The sequence below is a fragment of the Momordica charantia genome (assembly GCF_013281855.1).
Source record: "Momordica charantia cultivar OHB3-1 chromosome 7 unlocalized genomic scaffold, Mcharantia_2.0 BLBB01000007.1, whole genome shotgun sequence".
Taxonomy (NCBI): domain Eukaryota; kingdom Viridiplantae; phylum Streptophyta; class Magnoliopsida; order Cucurbitales; family Cucurbitaceae; genus Momordica; species Momordica charantia.
The window spans coordinates 8,737,590-8,757,455 of NW_028275165.1; the positions used below are offsets into that span (position 1 = coordinate 8,737,590).

At 37.7% G+C, this 19,866-nt stretch overlaps 2 protein-coding genes across 2 annotated transcripts; both read right to left on the reverse strand.

The window, feature by feature from the left end:
* Window positions 1–8,490: 8,490 nt before the first annotated feature.
* Window positions 8,491–10,769, reverse strand: LOC148210266 (uncharacterized). The gene is made up of 6 exons (XM_088126718.1): window positions 10,274–10,769; window positions 9,870–10,174; window positions 9,685–9,792; window positions 9,312–9,611; window positions 9,134–9,229; window positions 8,491–9,042 (listed from the first exon to the last, which is right to left on the reverse strand). Exons 2-6 carry the CDS (start codon window positions 10,065–10,067, stop codon window positions 8,902–8,904), a joined length of 843 nt encoding a protein of 280 aa, XP_087982844.1. The 5' UTR covers window positions 10,068–10,174; window positions 10,274–10,769; the 3' UTR covers window positions 8,491–8,901.
* Window positions 10,770–13,237: 2,468 nt separating this feature from the next.
* On the reverse strand, window positions 13,238–15,423 carry LOC111020760 (small ribosomal subunit protein uS7). The gene is made up of 5 exons (XM_022297510.2): window positions 15,279–15,423; window positions 15,063–15,154; window positions 13,859–14,130; window positions 13,562–13,765; window positions 13,238–13,472 (listed from the first exon to the last, which is right to left on the reverse strand). Exons 2-5 carry the CDS (start codon window positions 15,150–15,152, stop codon window positions 13,418–13,420), a joined length of 621 nt encoding a protein of 206 aa, XP_022153202.1. The 5' UTR covers window positions 15,153–15,154; window positions 15,279–15,423; the 3' UTR covers window positions 13,238–13,417.
* Window positions 15,424–19,866: the final 4,443 nt, after the last annotated feature.

The window sequence follows — 19,866 nt, forward strand, 5'->3', positions numbered from 1 at the left end:
TCATAGAGGAAGTAACAATGCTCTGAATTTTCTTGTCATCAGTCACATCACCAAATGATTTCTCCTCAACGGTCTTCATCATTCTTTCATATTGATCGATTGTCGCGTCTGAACGATCAAAAATAGATTTTGAAGATTTAGTTTTCTTTTACGTGGAGATACTTAGCCTTTGAAAGACTGATCAAGGCCGAGTGGAGATGGAAGTAAAACGTTGATTTCTTCTTTTTTGTTGTGGTCCTACTCATCATTTGAAAGACCGAAGGTCAAGTAGTTGAAGGCTTGATGCGATTGAAGACAGAATTCCTCTTCTCAGTTACTTTGGAGTCGTCAACTTCTTCCACATTTATGTAATGTGAACTTGCAAGATTTTCTTTCTCCTTTTGTACAAGGAAAAAATTTGTCGGAAAAAACTCTTTTAAGGTCACCGATATCTGGGTCGAGACGAGTCTTTATTGTCTTTCTCCTTTGGTTTAGGCTTCTTTAAATTTTTCTTTCCTTCATGTCCATGCTTTCTTTCTCCTCTGGAAAAACTTTGTTTTTATTTCTTCCAATGAGTCACAATAACCTAGTCTTCCTCTCCATAATTGATGGATGTTACATCTTTAAAGACATTTCTTAGAGTCTTATGTGGAGAGTGAATAAACATAGACTTCAAAGTTCCAAATTCGATCAAGCTTATCTCTTTATTATAAAATAAACTTTGACGTGTTTGGCTGCTTATATTTGTTGTTACTGCAACGTGATTTGATTGAGCTATTTCATTGAAATTCAGCTCAATCTTTCTTTCTCGAGCTAAATTTAGGATATGCTCTTTTAGGACAAAACACTTCTCCACAGGATCACTGATAACTCGGTGATACTTGCAATATTTGGGATCATCGACTTTACCCATTTCTTCCAGCTGTATACACTCTTGAAGTACAAGCAATTGTGTTTCCAGTAGTTGTTCCAACAGATAAGGGATGTCGAATCATGAAAATGATAGACTTTTTCTTACCTTTCTTTCAAGCTTAGCCGTCCTTTCTCATTTCCTTGTTGCTTCTCAATTCTCTTTTCTTTTATTTTTGAAGACAACTTGGGAGAGATTGTGTTTATACCAAAAGATTATCTGAAGCTTTCTTGACACTTTTGCTTTCTTTCTCTAAGTTCGGTACTAAAAAATTCTTACTTCCTTGACTAGCAATGCTTAGCTCCATATCACGAGCACAAGTTGCTAGCTCTTTAAAAGTGCGAGGTTTTATACCTTGAAGAATGTAAAGAAGTCCCCAATGCATACCTTGAGTGCATAATTCGACATCGGAAAGTTCAGTATGACTATCTTTGTAATCAAGACTTAGAGCTCTCCATCGGTTGATATACTCGACAACCGATTCACCTTTGCTTTGTTTGCAGTTGGTGAGCTCCATGATGTTGACAGTTCGCCTCATACTATAGAAGCGATTTAGGAACTCTCCTTCAAGTTGTTTCCAACTCTCGATCGTTTCAGGCTCTAGATCAGTATACCAGTCAAAGGTGTTTCCCTTCAATGTCCGAACAAACTGCTTGACCAATTGATTGCCTCTCGTATCGGCATTCTTCTAACAAGTTTCAATGAAGTGAGCAATATGTTGTTTGGGATTGCCTTTCCCGTCAAAATGTTGGAACTTAAGTGGCTGATATCCAATGGGAATTCTCAAGTTGTCAATTCTCTTGGAATATGGTTTTGAATGCAAGAGAGTATTTTGAGAAGGTCTACCGTATGGAGCCGTGATTGAGTTTGTTATAATGTCTTGGAGTTATTGAACAAAGAGTGAAGCGATCGAAGTGGAATGTTGCGAGTGATTTTTTTGAGTGATGGTCTTTCCTTTGTTGTTATCTTTGACAATTAGGGTCTGACTTGACTCAGCATCATCAACATCTTGACTCTCAATCATGTTATTCATAGAGGCGATTTGAGAATCTTTTTCTTCAATTGTCGTCGTCAAATTTATGATTTTTCTTAATATTTCTGCCATTTTTTCATCCATAGTGCTTGCATCAGTCATCATAATAGAGACTGTGTTAGAATTAGGATCAAATAAGAGGTTATGATTAACAAGAAACTCATGTTCAATAGATATTTCTTGCAGCATCATTACTTTGTTCGCGACAATAGGAGGAGTTTAATGTTCCATAGTTGGAATTCATCAGAGCAACCGTAGGTGATATGACCCATATAAAGGTTACTCATGTTAGAAGTTGTTGTAGAAGCTCTTTTAAATTCTATTGATTTTAGTTAAAAACTTTTTAAGTCTTGAGAAAGAGATGAAAGGTATAGATTATCCCACTTGGCGTCCTAATTTATTCACACGAGATTTCCGGAGAAATTATATTTCGTGGAGTTGAACTTTTATGTTGTATGTGTTGTATAGTAGATTCAATCTCTAGTCTTTATCCTATGATTAATTCTTTCTCTGAAATTTGATGGGAAAATTGAGGTGTTTATTCTTGAATTTAGATCAAAATTCTATGTTCTTCGAAAATCTTCAAGTCTTTAAAGTCTTCATGTTGGTCTTCGAATCTTCAATTCTTCAAAAAGTTTTCAATTTGGTGTAAATTCTCTCAATTTTGAAATTCTCAACCTTTGAAAATGGAGAAGACCCCCTCTATTTATAAAGGTTTGGGCTTAGTGGATTTTAGGGCTTGAGTGATTTTTGACTCGACCCATGGATTTGGGCTAAGGTGATTTGGACTCAGTCCAATTCTTTAAATGGAATTAAACTTATTTAAATATCAATCCATCTAGTCTTATCGTAATTTGGATTTTGGGTCAAAATACAATGTAATGGATTTGCGAACTAAATTGATTCCGGGCCCAATTCTCATATGAACAAATTAAACCAATTAAATTCAATCAAGGGGTCCAATGAAAGACATGTGACATTATTTCAAATCGTTAATTTGTCTTTAGTTTTGAATCTAGGATTAATTATAATTAATCCCTAAATAAAATATACAGTAGTTACATGACCGTTTATGATTCACCCAAAATTTATGGAAATATACTAATAACAGACAATATAAAATTGTTTGATTTGAGTTTTGACGATATCGACCGGTAGAAGCAGTAAACGACAGTGATAGCAAAAGAGCCAGCGATGGCCGAGACTAAAGTCGGTCCTCCTTGCTTCACAAGCAATTTCGCCAACCCAAAATCTCTGCAGCATAATATCTATGGCAGTAGTGAAGAATCACAAAAAAAAAAAAAAAAAAAAAAAAAGCTAACTAAAAACATAGAGCTTCTTCACCTATGGCGGCGGTGAAGAATCATTGGGAAGTACCTACAAATTGAATAGTTGTCGGCAGTGGTGAATATTGGCCGGAAATAGACAGATTCTTCGACCTTCTCGCTGGAAAATGCCAATAATAGCCGTAAATAAACCGATTCCTCGAGCTCCTCGTCGGCGAAGGTGCAAAATCGTCGAAAATAGACCGCTTCCTCTATTTTCACGTCGACGAAGCTGAATAAACGCTGAAAATAGACAGATTCCTCGACCTACTCGAACAATGGTGATTTCGCAAAATAGAATTGGGTAATTATTAAGCAAGAAATCGAAGGATCTTTTGTTTGACGATGGGTCGTTTTTCAATGGATGGAAACCAAGATCTGCGTTAGATTTTTGCATGCTATTTGAATGAGTTTTTTTATTTGTTTATAAAAAAAATATAGGAAAAAATACATTTTTATCTCGAATTTAGTGTTTGGTCCCTGTGGTTTCAAAACAAACACTTCTAGTTTCTTCTCTTTCGAGAATCCCCTTCTAGATCTGAACGAGGAACGAGTCCTCATTCAACTGGAATGCAGCCTTATTAGGATTGCTTTATATATTTGCATCACCCCCACTCCCTCCTTCTATCTTCCCCACTCCCCCCCACTCCCCGTTCTCCCTTCTCTCTCTACCTTCATCACCAAACCCCAAAACTCTCCCTCTCTCTCTTTAATTCGTGTGTTTGTTGCTAGACTTCTTGGATTCTAAATTTTAGTTGTTTTAAGATTTTAACCTTTAAATTCTAAAATTAGGAAAATTTTACAGAAAATTTTACAGAGATTACAGGGTTTTAGATGCAAAATTTTCAGATTTAACCGAACTCATCCACACATTCCTCACTTCAATATTTTCAAAATCTCTGCATTTGGGTTTATCATGTTTATGTGGCAGTTGTTGTCTAGGTTTTGGTTATGAACGAGTCCTCCTGTCTACAATTAACAGTCAAAGAGGGTGAACGACCGAAACGTTTTCTCAAACCCAAAGGACTAAAAGTTGAAACCAAACCAAATTGGCACTAACCTGAAACCTCTTATTTTGCCGCCTTATAATATATGCATAAGTAATTTAGTAATTTAAATATAGACTTTTACAACAAACCAATTATTTACACAATTGCAAATTTTATAGATTTTGGTATGTAATTAAAACGTAAGAAAAGTTCTTTTTTCAAAGAATAGAGACACAGGATATTTGGAAATGGAGGGGACATTCACAGAATGAAGATACTTGTAGAGAAAACAGAATCATTCTCCAAATATGCAATTTTTTCGGATCAAATTGTTCATAATTTTTTTTAAAGTTCTTCAACATTAATTTACCTTAATATATTAAAAATTTTTAATTAAAAAATATGTTAGAACTTAGGGATAGAAAGTTGATATAATTAAGGGTAAAATACATTTTTAGTCCTCAGTTTTAAAATAGGTTTCAGTTTGGTTAAAAATAGTTTTAAAATGAGAGTCCAATTTCCGTTAGTTACACTAACGGAATGTTGACATGGCATGGTAAATTATGTATTTATTATTTTAAAACTATATGATAATTTTTTTCTTTTTTATCTCATTTTTTATTTTTTATTTTTCTATTTTTATCTCATTTTCTCTCTCTTCCTCTTCTGTCCCCTCTCTCTTCTCTCTCCTTTTTCCAACGGTGACCCTTCTTTACCCCTCTCTTCCTCTCTCTCTTCCCTCTACGGCAGTGGTGGTGGTTGCAATGACGGCACGACGGTCTATTCGAGGTGGACAGGAAGACCCTCGGCGGCAATGTGCCATGGTGAGAGTGCAGTTGGAGTGTGAACTACCTGTCGGTGAGATCAATGGGCGTGTTCCAAGATCTGGAGTTTCACATCCGCAATGCCAACATTACGAATGTTAATGATTCTATACTTCGAGATCTTCTGATCGAACTGTTGGAGGAATGACCACAGAGAAAACTGTCTTTTCTAGATTGAAGTAGCGGAAAAACAAAAATCAACCCACTTTGATTTACTATTATCTTCTCACCCCACAATAAACAAGGTTTCTCCCCAAATAGAGGGAGAGGGGGAAAGAAAAAGGAAGAGAGGGAGAGAAAGAGAGGGGAAAGAAACGATCACCTTCTGGAAAATAAGAGGGAAGGGAGGGGGAAAGAAGAGGAAGAGAAAGAAAAATGAGATAAAAATAGAAAAGAATTATCCTATAATTTTAAAATAATAAATATATAATTTACCTTGTCATATCAACATTCCGTTAGTTAATTTAAGGAAAATTGGGGTTTTTGACCCCACCAATAGTTCAAATTGGATAAATGAACCCCTTTTGAAAAAACCTAATTTTTGACCCCACCTCTACTTAATTTTGAACCCACCTTTAGTGAAAAGACAAATATACCCTTATTTATGATACATTAACTTCCCCATTAACTTCCACCCAACCATTTCACCAAACTTTTAACCTCATATTTTACTTATGTTTTGAGTTTGAAACAATCCAAAATTTTCACACCATCCAAACTCTTCACAGATCACGTTTTTTAAAATTCAGGAAAGAAACATTGCGACATGTTTGATCATTATACCTACACTATCTAAAATCGTTGTCCCCACATTTTCACATTTGAAGAGTTAGAGGTACGTTAACATAAAAATTTCTGAAATGATTTGAAATATTTTCCATTCATACATTTTCACTTGGCTTCTTGGAAAAAGAAAAAAAATGCAGTCGGTATCCCGGACCAAGTATTGTTCCGAGATTGAAGCTTCGAGATCCGGGGTTGAATGTTCAATCCCGGATTGAAAGATGGTTCGGGGTTGAATGTTCAATCTCGGACAAATCATGTTCAATCCCGGACCAATCTCGAAGCACTGTGGTTTGGGATATGTCTCGGACCAAGACTGGTCCGGGACGGTCCGGGATAACATGTATTTTGTTATTTTTTTACCACTTTTTTTGGACGATATTCTTATCTCACTTGATTTTATCTATTTGCAGGATGCCTCGTGTTTTCATAACATTTGGTGGAGAATGGAACGATAGTGAAAAAGATTACGTTGGTGGTCGCACGAGAGGATTGACAGTGGATAGTACAACCACGTACAGAGAATTTCTAGGTCACGTGTATAGATTGAGTAATATAAACCCCCTTCAGTTCGATATTATAATTAGACGCGTATATCATTTTAAAACTAAAGTTTGTATAATGGAGATAACTGATGACGATGACCTGAATTTTTTTTTAACTCGTGAAGATGTTTCTGAATTGCCTATATAAATATCTACTACGCCAAAGCAGGTACATGAGAATGAAACGTACATGCCTTCTTTCCCATATCATGTAGGCCAAAACGTATCCTCGAGTTGTATGCTCACAGCTTGTATTCCCCAATTCCAAAGACCCACAGATTCGATACATTCATTTCCTTCCTCATCATCGAACCCTTCTTCTTCCCAACAACCACACCCCTTTTACGGGCATTTAGGTCATGATATAGCAGATTTAACACCATTGGAATCAGATGTTGTTCCATGTAACCTAGGAGATGACAGGGTATGTGATTGGAATGTGTCGGGATTATGGAATGATAATCAAGATGAAAGTGATGAATCATATGACCTGTTGGGAGAGTCAGAAGAAGGAGACTATGAAGCAGAATTTGTGAATGATGACTATGACGATGCACTTGATGAAGAGTCTGAGCCCGATGTGGAACAGGTACATGCTGAGATTCGTAGGGATGAAGCAGCGGTCCAACAAATGGGGTGTGATGGTCTCACTGGACAGCCTAATGATGAGAAGTTGCAACTCATAGTACAGTCTTCTGGAACAAATAATGTTAAGGAGGGCGAAGTATTTGATACGAAGAAGAAGTTGAGTTTGAGAATGCATTTAGTTGCAATGCGGCTGAATTTTCAGTTTAAAGTAAAAAAGTCGACACCGGAACTATATATACTACGCTGTGTTGATACTAGTTGCACCTGGAGACTTCGAGCTACAAAGCTGAGGGACTGCAATCTGTTCAAGATAAAAAAATACTATAGCATCCATACATGCAACGGTGGAGTTTTGAAACAGGATCATAGGCAAGCCAAGAGTTGGGTGGTCGGACATCTTGTCCAAGCGAAGTTTACAGACGTCTCCCGCACGTATAGACCGAAAGACATAATACAAGACATGAGGAAGGAGTATGGTGTGAATTTAAGTTATGACAAAGCTTGGCGGTCCAGTGAAGAAGCACTTCGACTTATTAGAGGGGATCCAGCATCGTCATACGGTCTACTACCAGCTTATGGTGAAGCATTAAAAATCATGAACCCAGGTATTATTTTCGAATTGGAACTCAAAGATGGAAAATATTTCAAATATGTCTTCATGGCTTTGGGTCAATCGATTAGAGGGTTTCTGGCTTGTATTCGACTAGTGTTGGTTGTCGACGGGGCCCACCTAAAAGGGAAGTTTAGAGGTATTATTAACAGCTTCTGGTGCGGATGCGAATAACCAGATTTACCCTGTTGCATTTGCTATTGTCGACGGTGAGACGGTAGCATCATGAGTATGGTTTATGACTCAATTAAAAGGTGCGCTCGGCGTAGTGAACAATTTGGTTTTCGTTTCCGATAGACATCACACCATTTGTAAGGCAATTGTTGATTTCAACTCTAAGACATGTAGTTGTCGGGAGTTTGATTATTTTAAAATTCCATGCTCTCATGCTATTGCCGGGGCGATGATGCGAAACATAAATCCGTACACTCTGTGTGATGAGGCATACACGACGAACTCCTGGGTAATGGCTTATGCAGAACCAATATTTCCAATTGGCCACGTCTCAACGTGGAACAGTTCTCAAGATTTTGTCGATACACCGGTAGAAGCACCAGATGTGGTTCCTAGAGTTGGCAGGAGGCGGACAGTTAGGTTTCCTTCCACGGGCGAGGTGCGCCAAACACGTAAGTGCGGTCGGTGTGGTACATTGGGGCACAATTGCAAAACATGTAATGAACCCCTTAACACAGCGTGAATGTATGATGTATTGGTAACTTGTTTTTTCATAAATTTATATGGTAACTTGTATCCCAAGCAACCAACCATGCATGCATGCATTGATAACCCTATGTGTTATATTATTATTATCATTATTAATTGGGAGATTGTATTTGAATGTGTCATTCATGTATGATGCTAGAATAATGAACCATGACATAGAAACAATATCGAAAATGCATACTATTCAAAAAATGGGACAACGCGCCCACATCTGTACAGCGTACTGACGCCTAAAATATACAATATTATCTTGGGTTAAAGTGTCCATATTTGACCCGGTGGCATCGTACTCGAAATACCGAACACAGAAAATCCTGCAATCAATCGTGCTGCTCTACTGTGGTACGCGAACCCGACGCACCCTCCACGGCACCACTGGCAAGTCGGGGCGAACTGAAAATATCCCGCCATGATGCAGCAGCGCAGGTAGGATTGTACACATGGGCTTCAACTCCTTCTCAAGTTCATCAAGTGGAGTGACCGTTTGGAGTGAATCCCATACGGTTATGTCGCCCTGTACAAGGTCGATGCCGAGCATCACCCAATGGTTCCCGCCTACGTTCATGGGGGTGTACACGATGTCTGCATCACTCTAGGGCACGTTGTGGTCCGACTGCCTACCATGGACATATCGCCAGATTGTATTCTCCTCGCGCCAGGGGTAGTTGATCCTAGTGGACAATACACCAGGCTTCATGGCCGCATATGGATCGTTTGTCCGATTCAGCAGAGTCTATATAGCAGTTAAAAAGTAATTCATTAGTTAAAGAATTGTTCAAAACAGCATTTATTAGTTCGAACCGGAAGAAGTAAAAAGTAATTACCGAAAAAAGTACGTCGCCTATCGCAAACTTCTTGCGACATAGATGGAGACACTTCTCCAACTTTTTCGCTGTAAACAGGACGAGACCATCAAGTACCTGTTACATTTAACCAATCCACATTGATGTAATCAAACATATTGACGAATATAGTACTACGAATATAGTAACATGTACTTACTTCGTCCTTCAATTCAACACTAGGGTCCAATAGATCGCGATACCATTCCTTCTTTTGGAAACCAGTTGCAGTGGACCGCAATCTCCTGTCCGTCTTCGGGTCATCCATCCATCTCTGGAACTTATCGTCCAACTGCGGCAGAATGGGACATACTAGGTCGTATCTATCCACGATGATCCCACGCTGACCGGTTGGTGTGTATATATCCTTAAGCTTCCACGAGTAATGCCTCTTGCGTAGCCCACGCCCAGTTGGGGCCTGCTGAAGGTCATATTCGTCCGGGTCAAGGTAAGGTTCAACCTAAAACACAATACACACGTGAGTTCGTGTAATGACAGCTGACAGCTAATATGTATATGTAATGACAGTCTACCTTAATGACTGCGTCTGGTGCCCAGTCCTTATAGGGACGCCTAACGCGTCGGCTGACGGGTCGCGTATCTGATGCAACGTCCGGCTCTTGCATTCCAACAGTGGCATCCTAATATACAACCAATGTTAATCATATTGGTATATGGAAGCACAAACGTATAATAGCGTTATAGAAATAGGACTTACCTGAAACAAACCGACAGGACGATCGGGGTAAGCAGTCGATGCATTGTCCCGCTCCGTTGTCGTACCCTGGTCTTCAACCATAAACATCGGATCGTCGTCCATATTCTTCGGATCCTCGTCCATACTCTTCGGATTATCGTCCATGGTCTGATACTCGTCAGTCTTAGGGACCTCTTCCGGCCTCCGGTCCTCGTCCATACTCTTCGGACCTCGTGTTGGGCCTCATCAGGCCTTTGATCCGATGAATCATCATCATCGGGCCCACCCCCACGTCCAAAATATTTGGTCGGATCAGGGAATTTACCCTACACGAAAAGTACGGACCAATGAGCGTTATCTCGGACCCAACTAATCATAATTAATAACTAAACATACCTAATGTTATATACATATAAAATGCGTACCTTCGACATTTTCTTAAGGTATCTCTGGATACCTTTCAGGGCGACCCCGAAGCCAGTCAGTGTGGCCTCGAAGCCAGTCAGTGTGGCCTCGATAGCACCAACTCGGTCATCGAGCCTCTTCAACCGTCTACTGATCTTATTTTTTAATTTTTTCCGTTTCGACCTCTTCTGTAGGGCTTCGCTATCATTTCCACTAGGTCCAGCATCGTCTAATGCAAGACCCTGTAATGCATCATCGTCCAATGTCTCGGCCTCTTCTATCGGATCCTCTATGATGTTCTTTCCTTTGTCCTTCACCCTTCTTTCCTCAGTACCCCTTTCCAAATCTGCAGGCGAGTTACGTACTGCAGTCGGGGCAGGTACAACAGCCGGGTCAGGTACTGCAGGCGGGTCAGGTACAGCCGGCGGGGCAGGTATAGCGCGGGCTTCCGGTGGACGCATGATACGGACCATGTGTTCTGCCTCAGCATTCGTCGAAACCAAGTATTCCTTAACCTTGGACTGCAAAAAACTTATGATTAGACCCAAATGAAAAAATAAATTTGAATCGCACGGGGTCAAGATAATTACTTACCATCGTGTTATCGAACATGTCTCTCTGTAGAGTAAGAAACCCACGAGAATAAGTGCACGACCACCTAAGGAGTCGAGGAATGGAGTCGTCGCTCAGCCTCGTGGCTACGCGCAGACTCAACGTCGATATCGTCTCGTAAGCCCATACCTAGAATCCAGTGAAGTCAAATCAATAATGCATTTAAATAATATATACGATTATATAGTTGACTTAAAGCTCGCTAACCTGAAATGCGTACGGAAACCCGTAGAGACTATAAGTCTCTTGGTGTGTGGGGTCATTTCTGGCCTTCTGTTGGTACGCCGGTAGTTTATCCTTCAGGGCATTCTTCAGGCTCCAAAGTGTTCTTTCGAAAATCAACGAACTCCAGTCGTGATTGCCGAACAGCTCCCACCTATCCACAACCCCTAAAAGGGTCGTATCTATAAACTGCTTCCTCTCCTTCCCCATCATGGCAAGCTCGACGAAGTAAACTATGCCAACCTTGATAGCATCGTCATCATCGTCGAAAACTGCCTCCATAAAAATCTTCTCTAACTCAATACACTTAACCCTGACACTATCCTTAAAGTAACGTGCTCGAAGTCGTCGGCCAGGAATATCGTTATCTACCCTAATCATCCTATGACTGAGGCCGGTGATTAGGTCAAACTCCCGCTTACCAAAGGAGACCCTTTTCCCAAACAGGTCGAAACTAATGATGTCCTACCTAGGCTCTTCAACCTCTCTCAATAATAGATGATGTATTAATGGACCGTTAAAAACTACGTCCATGTCCAAAACAGAACCGAAACACGTTTGCCTAAACATGTCTAACTGGGTTGGGGTTAACCTACCCTTCAGCCTAGAACTGGTTTTATCTACATGGGCAAGGTTGGTCAACGTGGCCGGAAACCAGTCATCACGGTTTAAAATTAGTCTCAAATCCATTATATGTCCTATACAAAGGTAAAAAAAAAATAGATAAAGACTAATGCAAGGAAATTAAAAACAACGTTCAGTGCAGACCAACTTAAAAAAAAATTTCGAAGTGTTTGCATTCTGCCTTCCATCCCAGACCTTATCCCGGACCATTTCGCCTCCGGGATGAAAGGCAGAAAATGAAACCATATTCTCTGCCTTTCATCCCGGAACGAAACGGTCCGGGATGAGGTCTGGGATGGAAGGCAGAATGCATTAGGCATGGAAAGCCTTCCATCCCAGACCTTATCCCGGACCATTTCGCCTTCGGGATGAAAGGCAGAAAATGATTTTATGCCTTTCATCCCGGAGGCGAAATGGTCCGGGATAAGGTCTGGGATGGAAGGCTTATGCAGCCACTTCGAATTCGATCCCGGATTCAATCCCGTACTCTATCCCGGACCAAAATCATCCGGGATTGAATCAGAGATTGATTTTTTCCCCAAATTTCTCAGTCCTGCAAGCAAAACATGAAAATGACCCTAGATCTACATGGCTGCTTCAGATAGCGCCGATAATGATATCAGAACAACAAACGTTTCTAAAAATTTTGTTATAATCTACCCGACCACTAACCTTGCGATCGATGACTTCGTAGGGCGAAACAATGGAAGAGAAACGTCCGAGATAACTTCGTAAGGTCCGGGATGGATGAATCGTCCAACGTCCGAGATAACGTTAAATCCGGGATGAGTTTTAGGGTTTTAGGACAAATGAAACGTTCGAGAAAGGGTGAAAATTTTCGTTGGGCCAGGAAACGTCCGAGATGGGGTTTAGGATTTTACTATGTTGTATCATAAATAATGGTATATTTGTCTTTTCACTAAAGTGGGTTCAAAATTAAGTAGAGGTGGGATCAAAAATTAGATTTTTTCAAAAGGGGTTCATTTATCCAATTTGAACTATTAGTGCGGTCAAAAACCCCAATTTCCCTTAATTTAACTCCAGGAATCTTTTAAAAACTATTTCTCAAGGATTAATATAGTAACCAAACTGTCACTTTTTGAAACACAGGAACCAAATAAAAACCTACCTTAAAACTCAAAGACTAAAAGTATATTTTACCAAGTATATTTTACCTAATTAAATAGTTATTTCGTTGGAGTTAAACTAATGTTGTGTCAGCTTTTTATTCACAAAGTTTAATTAGTTTTTAGAAAATAATCTAATTGAGAGTTTTTGAAACCATTAAGAAAATTTAAGCATCTTAAAAGAGACCAAATTGAGTTTTATTTCTTTTCTCTTTGTGGAAAAGACAACTTTGATTCCGAACAAATAAGAACAAAGGACCAAACCGTATTCTTAAAACGTCGAGGATCAAAGGACTATTTGGTATAATTCAATTCTTCAAAGCATAATATGCAGTGATCTAAACCATAAGATTAATGATTCAAAATAGAAAATATCTCACAAATCTATAAACGCAAAGATAAATTAAACTTCAGCAATTTACCAATATCAATACTCTTAATCCTTAATCCTTAATCAAGTATTGGATGAATTTACGTCGCAAGGAAAACAAAGCAAAACATTGACAACCATGTCCGTAAAAACTTGGGAAAGAACAAAAAAAAACCAAACAAAACTCATCTTCTTCCCTCCAATCATCCTTAACGATTGGCCTTTGCAACTCTCTCAATCTCATCCTTTTTCTTGATGGCATAACTGCAAGAACAGACAAAAAAAGAACTCAGTGCCATGCTGTTCAAGGATGGATGAGACATCATCAGTTCAGTAAGAGAGATAATATTTACCTATTTGAAGAGCCCTTTGCAGCATTGATGAGTTCGTCAGCCAAACATTCTGCTATCGTCTTGATGTTTCTAAAGGCAGCCTCACGAGCACCGGTTGTGAGAAGGTATATTGCCTGGTTTACACGTCGCAGCGGGGATATATCCACAGCTTGACGCCTAACGACACCAGCTGAACCAATTCGAGTAGCATCTTCTCGGGGTCCACTGCCAAATTGTAACGGGCATGATTAACCAATCATGGTATAACGTGAATAGAACACTTCATAGATGGAACTCAGTGGATCATATAAATTATACCTGTTAACAACAGCATCGACGATAACTTGAATTGGATTAAGATCAGTTAGTAGATGAATAATCTCCATTGCATGCTTGATGATCCTCACAGCCATTAGTTTCTTCCCGTTGTTCCTACCATGCATCATAAGCGAGTTTGTAAGTCTCTCCACAATTGGGCATTGGGCCTTCCTGAAACGCTTCACAGAGTAACGACCTGCAGTGTGTGGAACATAAGTTGCATGCTTGGCAGGTGCAACTCCAACATAATCCACCAGAGAGATGTCGTTAACCTGAATCATCACACAAGGGACAGTAAGAAAATGTACTTGGTATTACAAGCCAAGTTTAAGCCAAATAGTACAGACCAACCACCATTCTACCACACAAAATTAGCAAATACAAATTATTAAAAAAAGAAAAAGAAAAGAAAAGCTTCTCACTGTGACACTATCTGATCATAACTCGCAAGTAAAATGAAAAGTGTAGACAATGGATTCAAACCCTTAATTGTTTTCTCCCATTACAAGAAACAAAACATCAACACTAAAAAAAGAGGGGGAATCAGAAACAAATACCAAAATAAAAAGACATATCTTATCATTCCCATCAAGGGACACTACAAAAGTTTGAACTGCAAAACTCAGGCATTTAGGGCCAGTTTTGTAACTTTCCTGTTTCTTGTTTTTACTTCTTCGTTTCTAACAAAGAAAAAATTAATTAGAGGACCCTAACATCCACAAGTATGATAAAAATATTTTTTATTATGTTTTAGAACCAATTGAAAATGGGAATAAGAAAGAAGAAACTTGTTTGGATGGTTTCCAAAATTTCTATGCAATTTTGATAATGTTTAAAAAAAAAAAAGAAACAAGAAACATAATTAGTTTAAAATAATTGAAAAGGAGAAACGGAAAGGTTACCATAATGATTATGATTAATCACACAAACAAGTTGCAAAGTCTTACAAAGTACAAGGTTGGATGACTAAAACTTGGAGGAACAATTTGAATCTCGGTACAGGAAGAAATATGCCAAATGACACACTATATAACAAGCCTACCATACTGAATGAACATTGAAATCCAAAAACGAAGCTATGATGGGAAGACCACGGAACAAACATCAGAGAAAAGCCCAATAATTGAAAAGCAGAATAGCATCAGAAGTTGCATAGAAATCAACATGGCATCCAAACAAAGCAGTTAAAAAAACAAAATGTAACCTGGACATCATCAAAGGTCCAGCGGTTGAAAAGCTTCACATCGTGGTGAGATTCGGTGAGTTCCTGAGCCGCTTCGACCGCAACTTCCATGTCTGAAACAATCACAACTCAGATGCAAGTACTATAGAGAGAAGATAACAACAACAAAAGTAGTCGTAAAAATAAGGTGTAATCTCATGTGGAACTGAACTGATTCCTTCTGAAACAAACAAGTACCTCGTCTGACGGCGGCGACCGGTGACCGGCGACGGGCGACGGCGAGAAAGATGGAATTAGACTGTGAGAGTGAGAGAGAGAGAGGGACGAGCGGCGGCAAAGACTGAAACCCTAAGTTCTAAACTACTAAAACATAATATATATATATGTATGTATATTTATGTATTTGGTTTAGTTCAGTCCGGTTCGGTCTGATTTGAACCGGTTTTATTTTAATTAATCTGTTCTTAAAATCTTAGCCCAACCCAGACCGCACAGTTACCTAACTAACTCAACTTAATGGAAAATTTTGAATATTGGGATTAGTACACAACTAGCCTTATTCAAATTAGCTTAACTTTTTAACCATTTATATCATTGTCTAAATATTGATACACGTGGAATTCATTAGGAAAATTGTCTGTAGGTCCTTTCTAATATATTTTAAATAAAGATAAAAAAATCAAATCAAATATGGAATAAATTTAGAATTTGGAGGATTACCTTATTTTTGTTTTGAATCATGCAGCCATGTTTCATGAAATTCATATATTTCTTTTCAAATCCTTGAAATCTTTAAAATCTCTAATTTGAAAATCAAAATCTCCCAAACATCACCACACCCACATAGAAGACTACAGTTTTTCATAAAAAAATTTTTTCTAAATCATAAAAATTGTGTTAGGGAGTTGATTGGATTTTGAATATATGACACAATATAGATTATATAAAACCTACTATTTGAATCTATGCCACCAAAAGCTATATATTATATAACCTAAAATATCATACCACTAAGAACTACTTTTGAAGTAGTATATGTTTATCATACCATTACGAGATAAAAATATATTATATAATGGTAGTTGGAATATATTCTTTTAACATAAAAGTATATAACAATAAAAAATATATATATATAGTAGAAGAGTATATGTTTATTTTGATTTCAATTTTTAGAAGTTTTTAAAAATTAGTAATTTTCCTCTATATTTTTGGCACTTCTCCCACCACCCAACACATCTTAAGGGCTTTTTTTTGGAAGGTAGATACCTGACATTTTTAGATGCTTGGAATCTCATATGCCCTAAATTTTAGATGTTCGGAATTTCAGATAGTCACGTTTGGTTTGTAAGAAAATTTATAAGAATATCTGGGAATATTTTGATAGCAATGTTTGTTTTGCAGGATTTATTCGTGGGAATATTGTAAAAATTTATGTAACGTTTCAAAAATGTCTTTACCGGTCGTCATATAATTTATATGTTAAATTTAATATTATTTGAATTCATATAAACATTTTTACTTTTATTAATTTAATATTATATTTTTTTGGTCAATAGTTTGTGTTTGGTGACTATTGGAAGAGTAAAATAAACGAAAGATTGCACGCTAGATTTGAATTGAAAATAAATTAAGATATTATACCATCGACTAATATTTATTTTATATCTAAAGAGTCATTGGTCGAGATCGAAGAAGGAAGCATCAGATGGATTAGTTCAAGTGGGAGCTCGTGGTTGTATCTTTTACATGAGACAAAACCACTTATGATTGCGTAGTCTTAGGATAATCATATATAGAAACTTGGTTGGTGCCAAGAAGAAAGTAGAGGTTGTCGATGGAGTAGGGATTGAGTTTTGGTGGGTGCCAAGAGGATGTTGATTAGTTGAAAGTTGTTGGTGCAGTCAAAACTGAGTTAATGAGAGACACTGTTATTGCAGTGGGAGACAGAATAGGTGTTTTGTCTCCAAGTAGGAGATTATTGGAAAATAGTGGAGCCAAAACCCAAGATAATGTAGCATGATTGTTCGGCTAAGCAAACAAATAAGACCCAACTCTAATTTTTCCTTCTTCATTAAGTTTGGAGTTAATCTCTAGTTTTTTTAGAAATTTATTTTCACAGATGCTTAAAGTTTTCCAATTTTACATATTTAGATTTCTGCAGGTAGGATTTTATTATAATATTGATTTTACCCTTATTTATTGCATTTATATTTATTATTGTTAATTTTTTTTGAAATCTAAAAGATTTAAATCCATAAATTGTAAACATAATCCTTTAATTATTGTTGGCCTCGTACCAATTTTTTCCATAATCCCTTAATTCACTAATTCATATATTAATTACAAAAAGATTATCATGATCAAATTCAAAATTAATTAATATGTAGATTTATCCATGATTTCAAATTGAAAATATACCAACAATTTTCTGCAAGTTTCATTACCCACGATTTTCTGCACGTTTCATTTCTTCCCACGATCTTCCAACATCAATTTCTTCCCACTGTTTTTTGCATGGAGTAGATATTCTTCTGTTCAACATCAATTTCTTTCCACGATTTAATGCTGCATTGCACTAATACTAAGGTTAAGTATGTTTGTTGCTCACGATTTACTACTACTCACGGTTTGCTGCTGCTCACAATTTTAAGAATATGGTTGTTGCTTTAATTTTTTTGGTGAGAAGAAGATTCTTCCACATGCTTTCTTTTGGTTGGTGATCGTAGAATATAGAAGCATTGCTTTAGTTTTTTTTGTGAGAAGTTTATGGCTGCTGATCTATGTATTTAATTTTTTTTAGTGATAAATCCTTTAACAGAAGATAAGTAACGAGAAGCATGAATTGATTGACGTCAATATTGAAAGGAGAAGAAAATACAATTTATCTATACATCAAAAGAAACACACACACACACACATATATATATAATATATATATATTTCTTATTATGCATTCAATTATGTTCATGTTTTTTCGTTATTCCATTTTTATGTTTACGTTTTATATAAGTTATAACATATATGTTACTTGTACTTTTGAAATCAACTATTATTAGCGATGTAATTAACATTATGTATGTACGTCTTTAAAAAGTATGATAACTTGCATATCATGTATTACTATAGAATTTTAACAATTAATTATTAATATATATATTTTAGGATATAACATATACACCGTGAGGATTTTTGAAATCAAATATTATTATGGATACGATGAATATAATATATATACCTATTAATCCTGTTTTATAACTTTCATACTATGTATTATTCGAACTTATAGAGAATAATTTGTTATAAATGTCAATGATTTGTATTTTTATAAATATTATGTAAATAAATGTACTTTTATAAATGTCATGTAGGTAGCACTTCTATGCCCGTGCGCAAGCTTCATAGTGGATTTTGGAACGACAAAGATAATTACGTGGAATATTAGATATAATATACACCCTATTAACTACAAATTTGGTACTTAATTATAGATATAAAATACATCCGGATATGATATTTAAATATTAAAGCCTCAATCTCATATAAACTTATACAGTGTTACATCAAATTACAATTAACAAACAAAGCTCAAAAAACCTATTCTATCAAGTTAGACACCCTAACATATGCTTAATTATTATGAATTACTCCTTATAACATTAACCAAGCGAATGCAATCAAATATAATTACAAGATAAACCTATATGATAAATATAAAATATATCCTACTATTGAGTTCCTATAATTACCCAATTGGTATTTAGTTGTAGATATATATTATATCCGCATATATACAAGAATTCACACCTAAATTTTGCACCACTCAAATCATATTTGAATCTTTGACAATATGAACTAAGGAAAAATCGAAGTGCAGTCTACAGAGTGTATTTCTTCACCTAAATTTTGCACCACACAAACAAAAGACTCTAATACTTCTTCATCTAAAGGTAGCAATTTTAAACTAGTTAAACTAGATATGAACTATATCCGCATATAAAAAAAAACAAATGTGTTTGGGGAAGAGAATACACTGGACACATGGAGGACCCCTATTGGTACTCCAAGATGACTCATGAGTCTTGCCCAGCTCGGACCGCCGAGATCACCACCACTAGCGTTGACAGATGCTAAGTATGAGGGCCGAGGTGAACCTGGTCGAGGTCCGACCTATCGGGAAGCTCGGTAGGGGCCGATGTGAGCTACTGTCAGCGGCGTGATTATCGGGTGTAACCGTCGGTCCCGAGATTATCGAGTGTAACCGACGGTCCCGAGATTACCGGGTGTAACCGTCGCGAGATTAGCGGGACTACCACCCATAAGTAGAGGACCTCACTCCACGATCAGGTACGATGATTTCTGACCTCGAACTAAACTGGGAATCCGACCTATACTGACTTGATCGTCGAAGTGCTCACCTTTTTTGCAGGTCCGCCCAAGTATTCAGATCGGTCCGGAGGCCGAGTTCGAGCTGCAATCTGAAATACACTGTTGTGCATATCCTTGCATAAACATTTGGCGCCGTCTGTGGGGACGACAATCTAAGTCATCCCAATCCTTTTAAACCAATACGCGAGCGAAAATGGTTCAACCAGCAAACTCGACCAATATGGCAGATCGAAGGACTCTAGCTGCCAGCGATGCCCACCAGAGGGAGGTCGGAGCAGCAGTGGTAGAGGGGCAAGGTCACGACGGCCTAGCAACAGAACCCCTCCGCAGGTCGGCACGAATCACCGCGCCTGTCCTACCACCTGCGCACCCAAGGACATCCAAGGCCACTCGTGGCCGAGGTGGGACCTCCAAGAGGGGCGCCCAGGGTCCAGCC

Coding starts and splice junctions, on each gene's coding strand:
- LOC148210266 (XM_088126718.1), bottom strand. CDS start 10,067: ATGGACGAGGACCGGAGGCCGGAAGAGGTCCCTAAGACTGACGAGTAT. Junction 9,793..9,869: donor GTCCTGTCGGTTTGTTTCAG/GTAAGTCCTATT, acceptor GTTGTATATTAG/GATGCCACTGTTGGAATGCA. Junction 9,043..9,133: donor TAGGCGACGTACTTTTTTCG/GTAATTACTTTT, acceptor ACTGCTATATAG/ACTCTGCTGAATCGGACAAA.
- LOC111020760 (XM_022297510.2), bottom strand. CDS start 15,152: ATGGAAGTTGCGGTCGAAGCGGCTCAGGAACTCACCGAATCTCACCAC. Junction 14,131..15,062: donor GGACCTTTGATGATGTCCAG/GTTACATTTTGT, acceptor GTGATGATTCAG/GTTAACGACATCTCTCTGGT. Junction 13,473..13,561: donor GCAAAGGGCTCTTCAAATAG/GTAAATATTATC, acceptor CTGTTCTTGCAG/TTATGCCATCAAGAAAAAGG.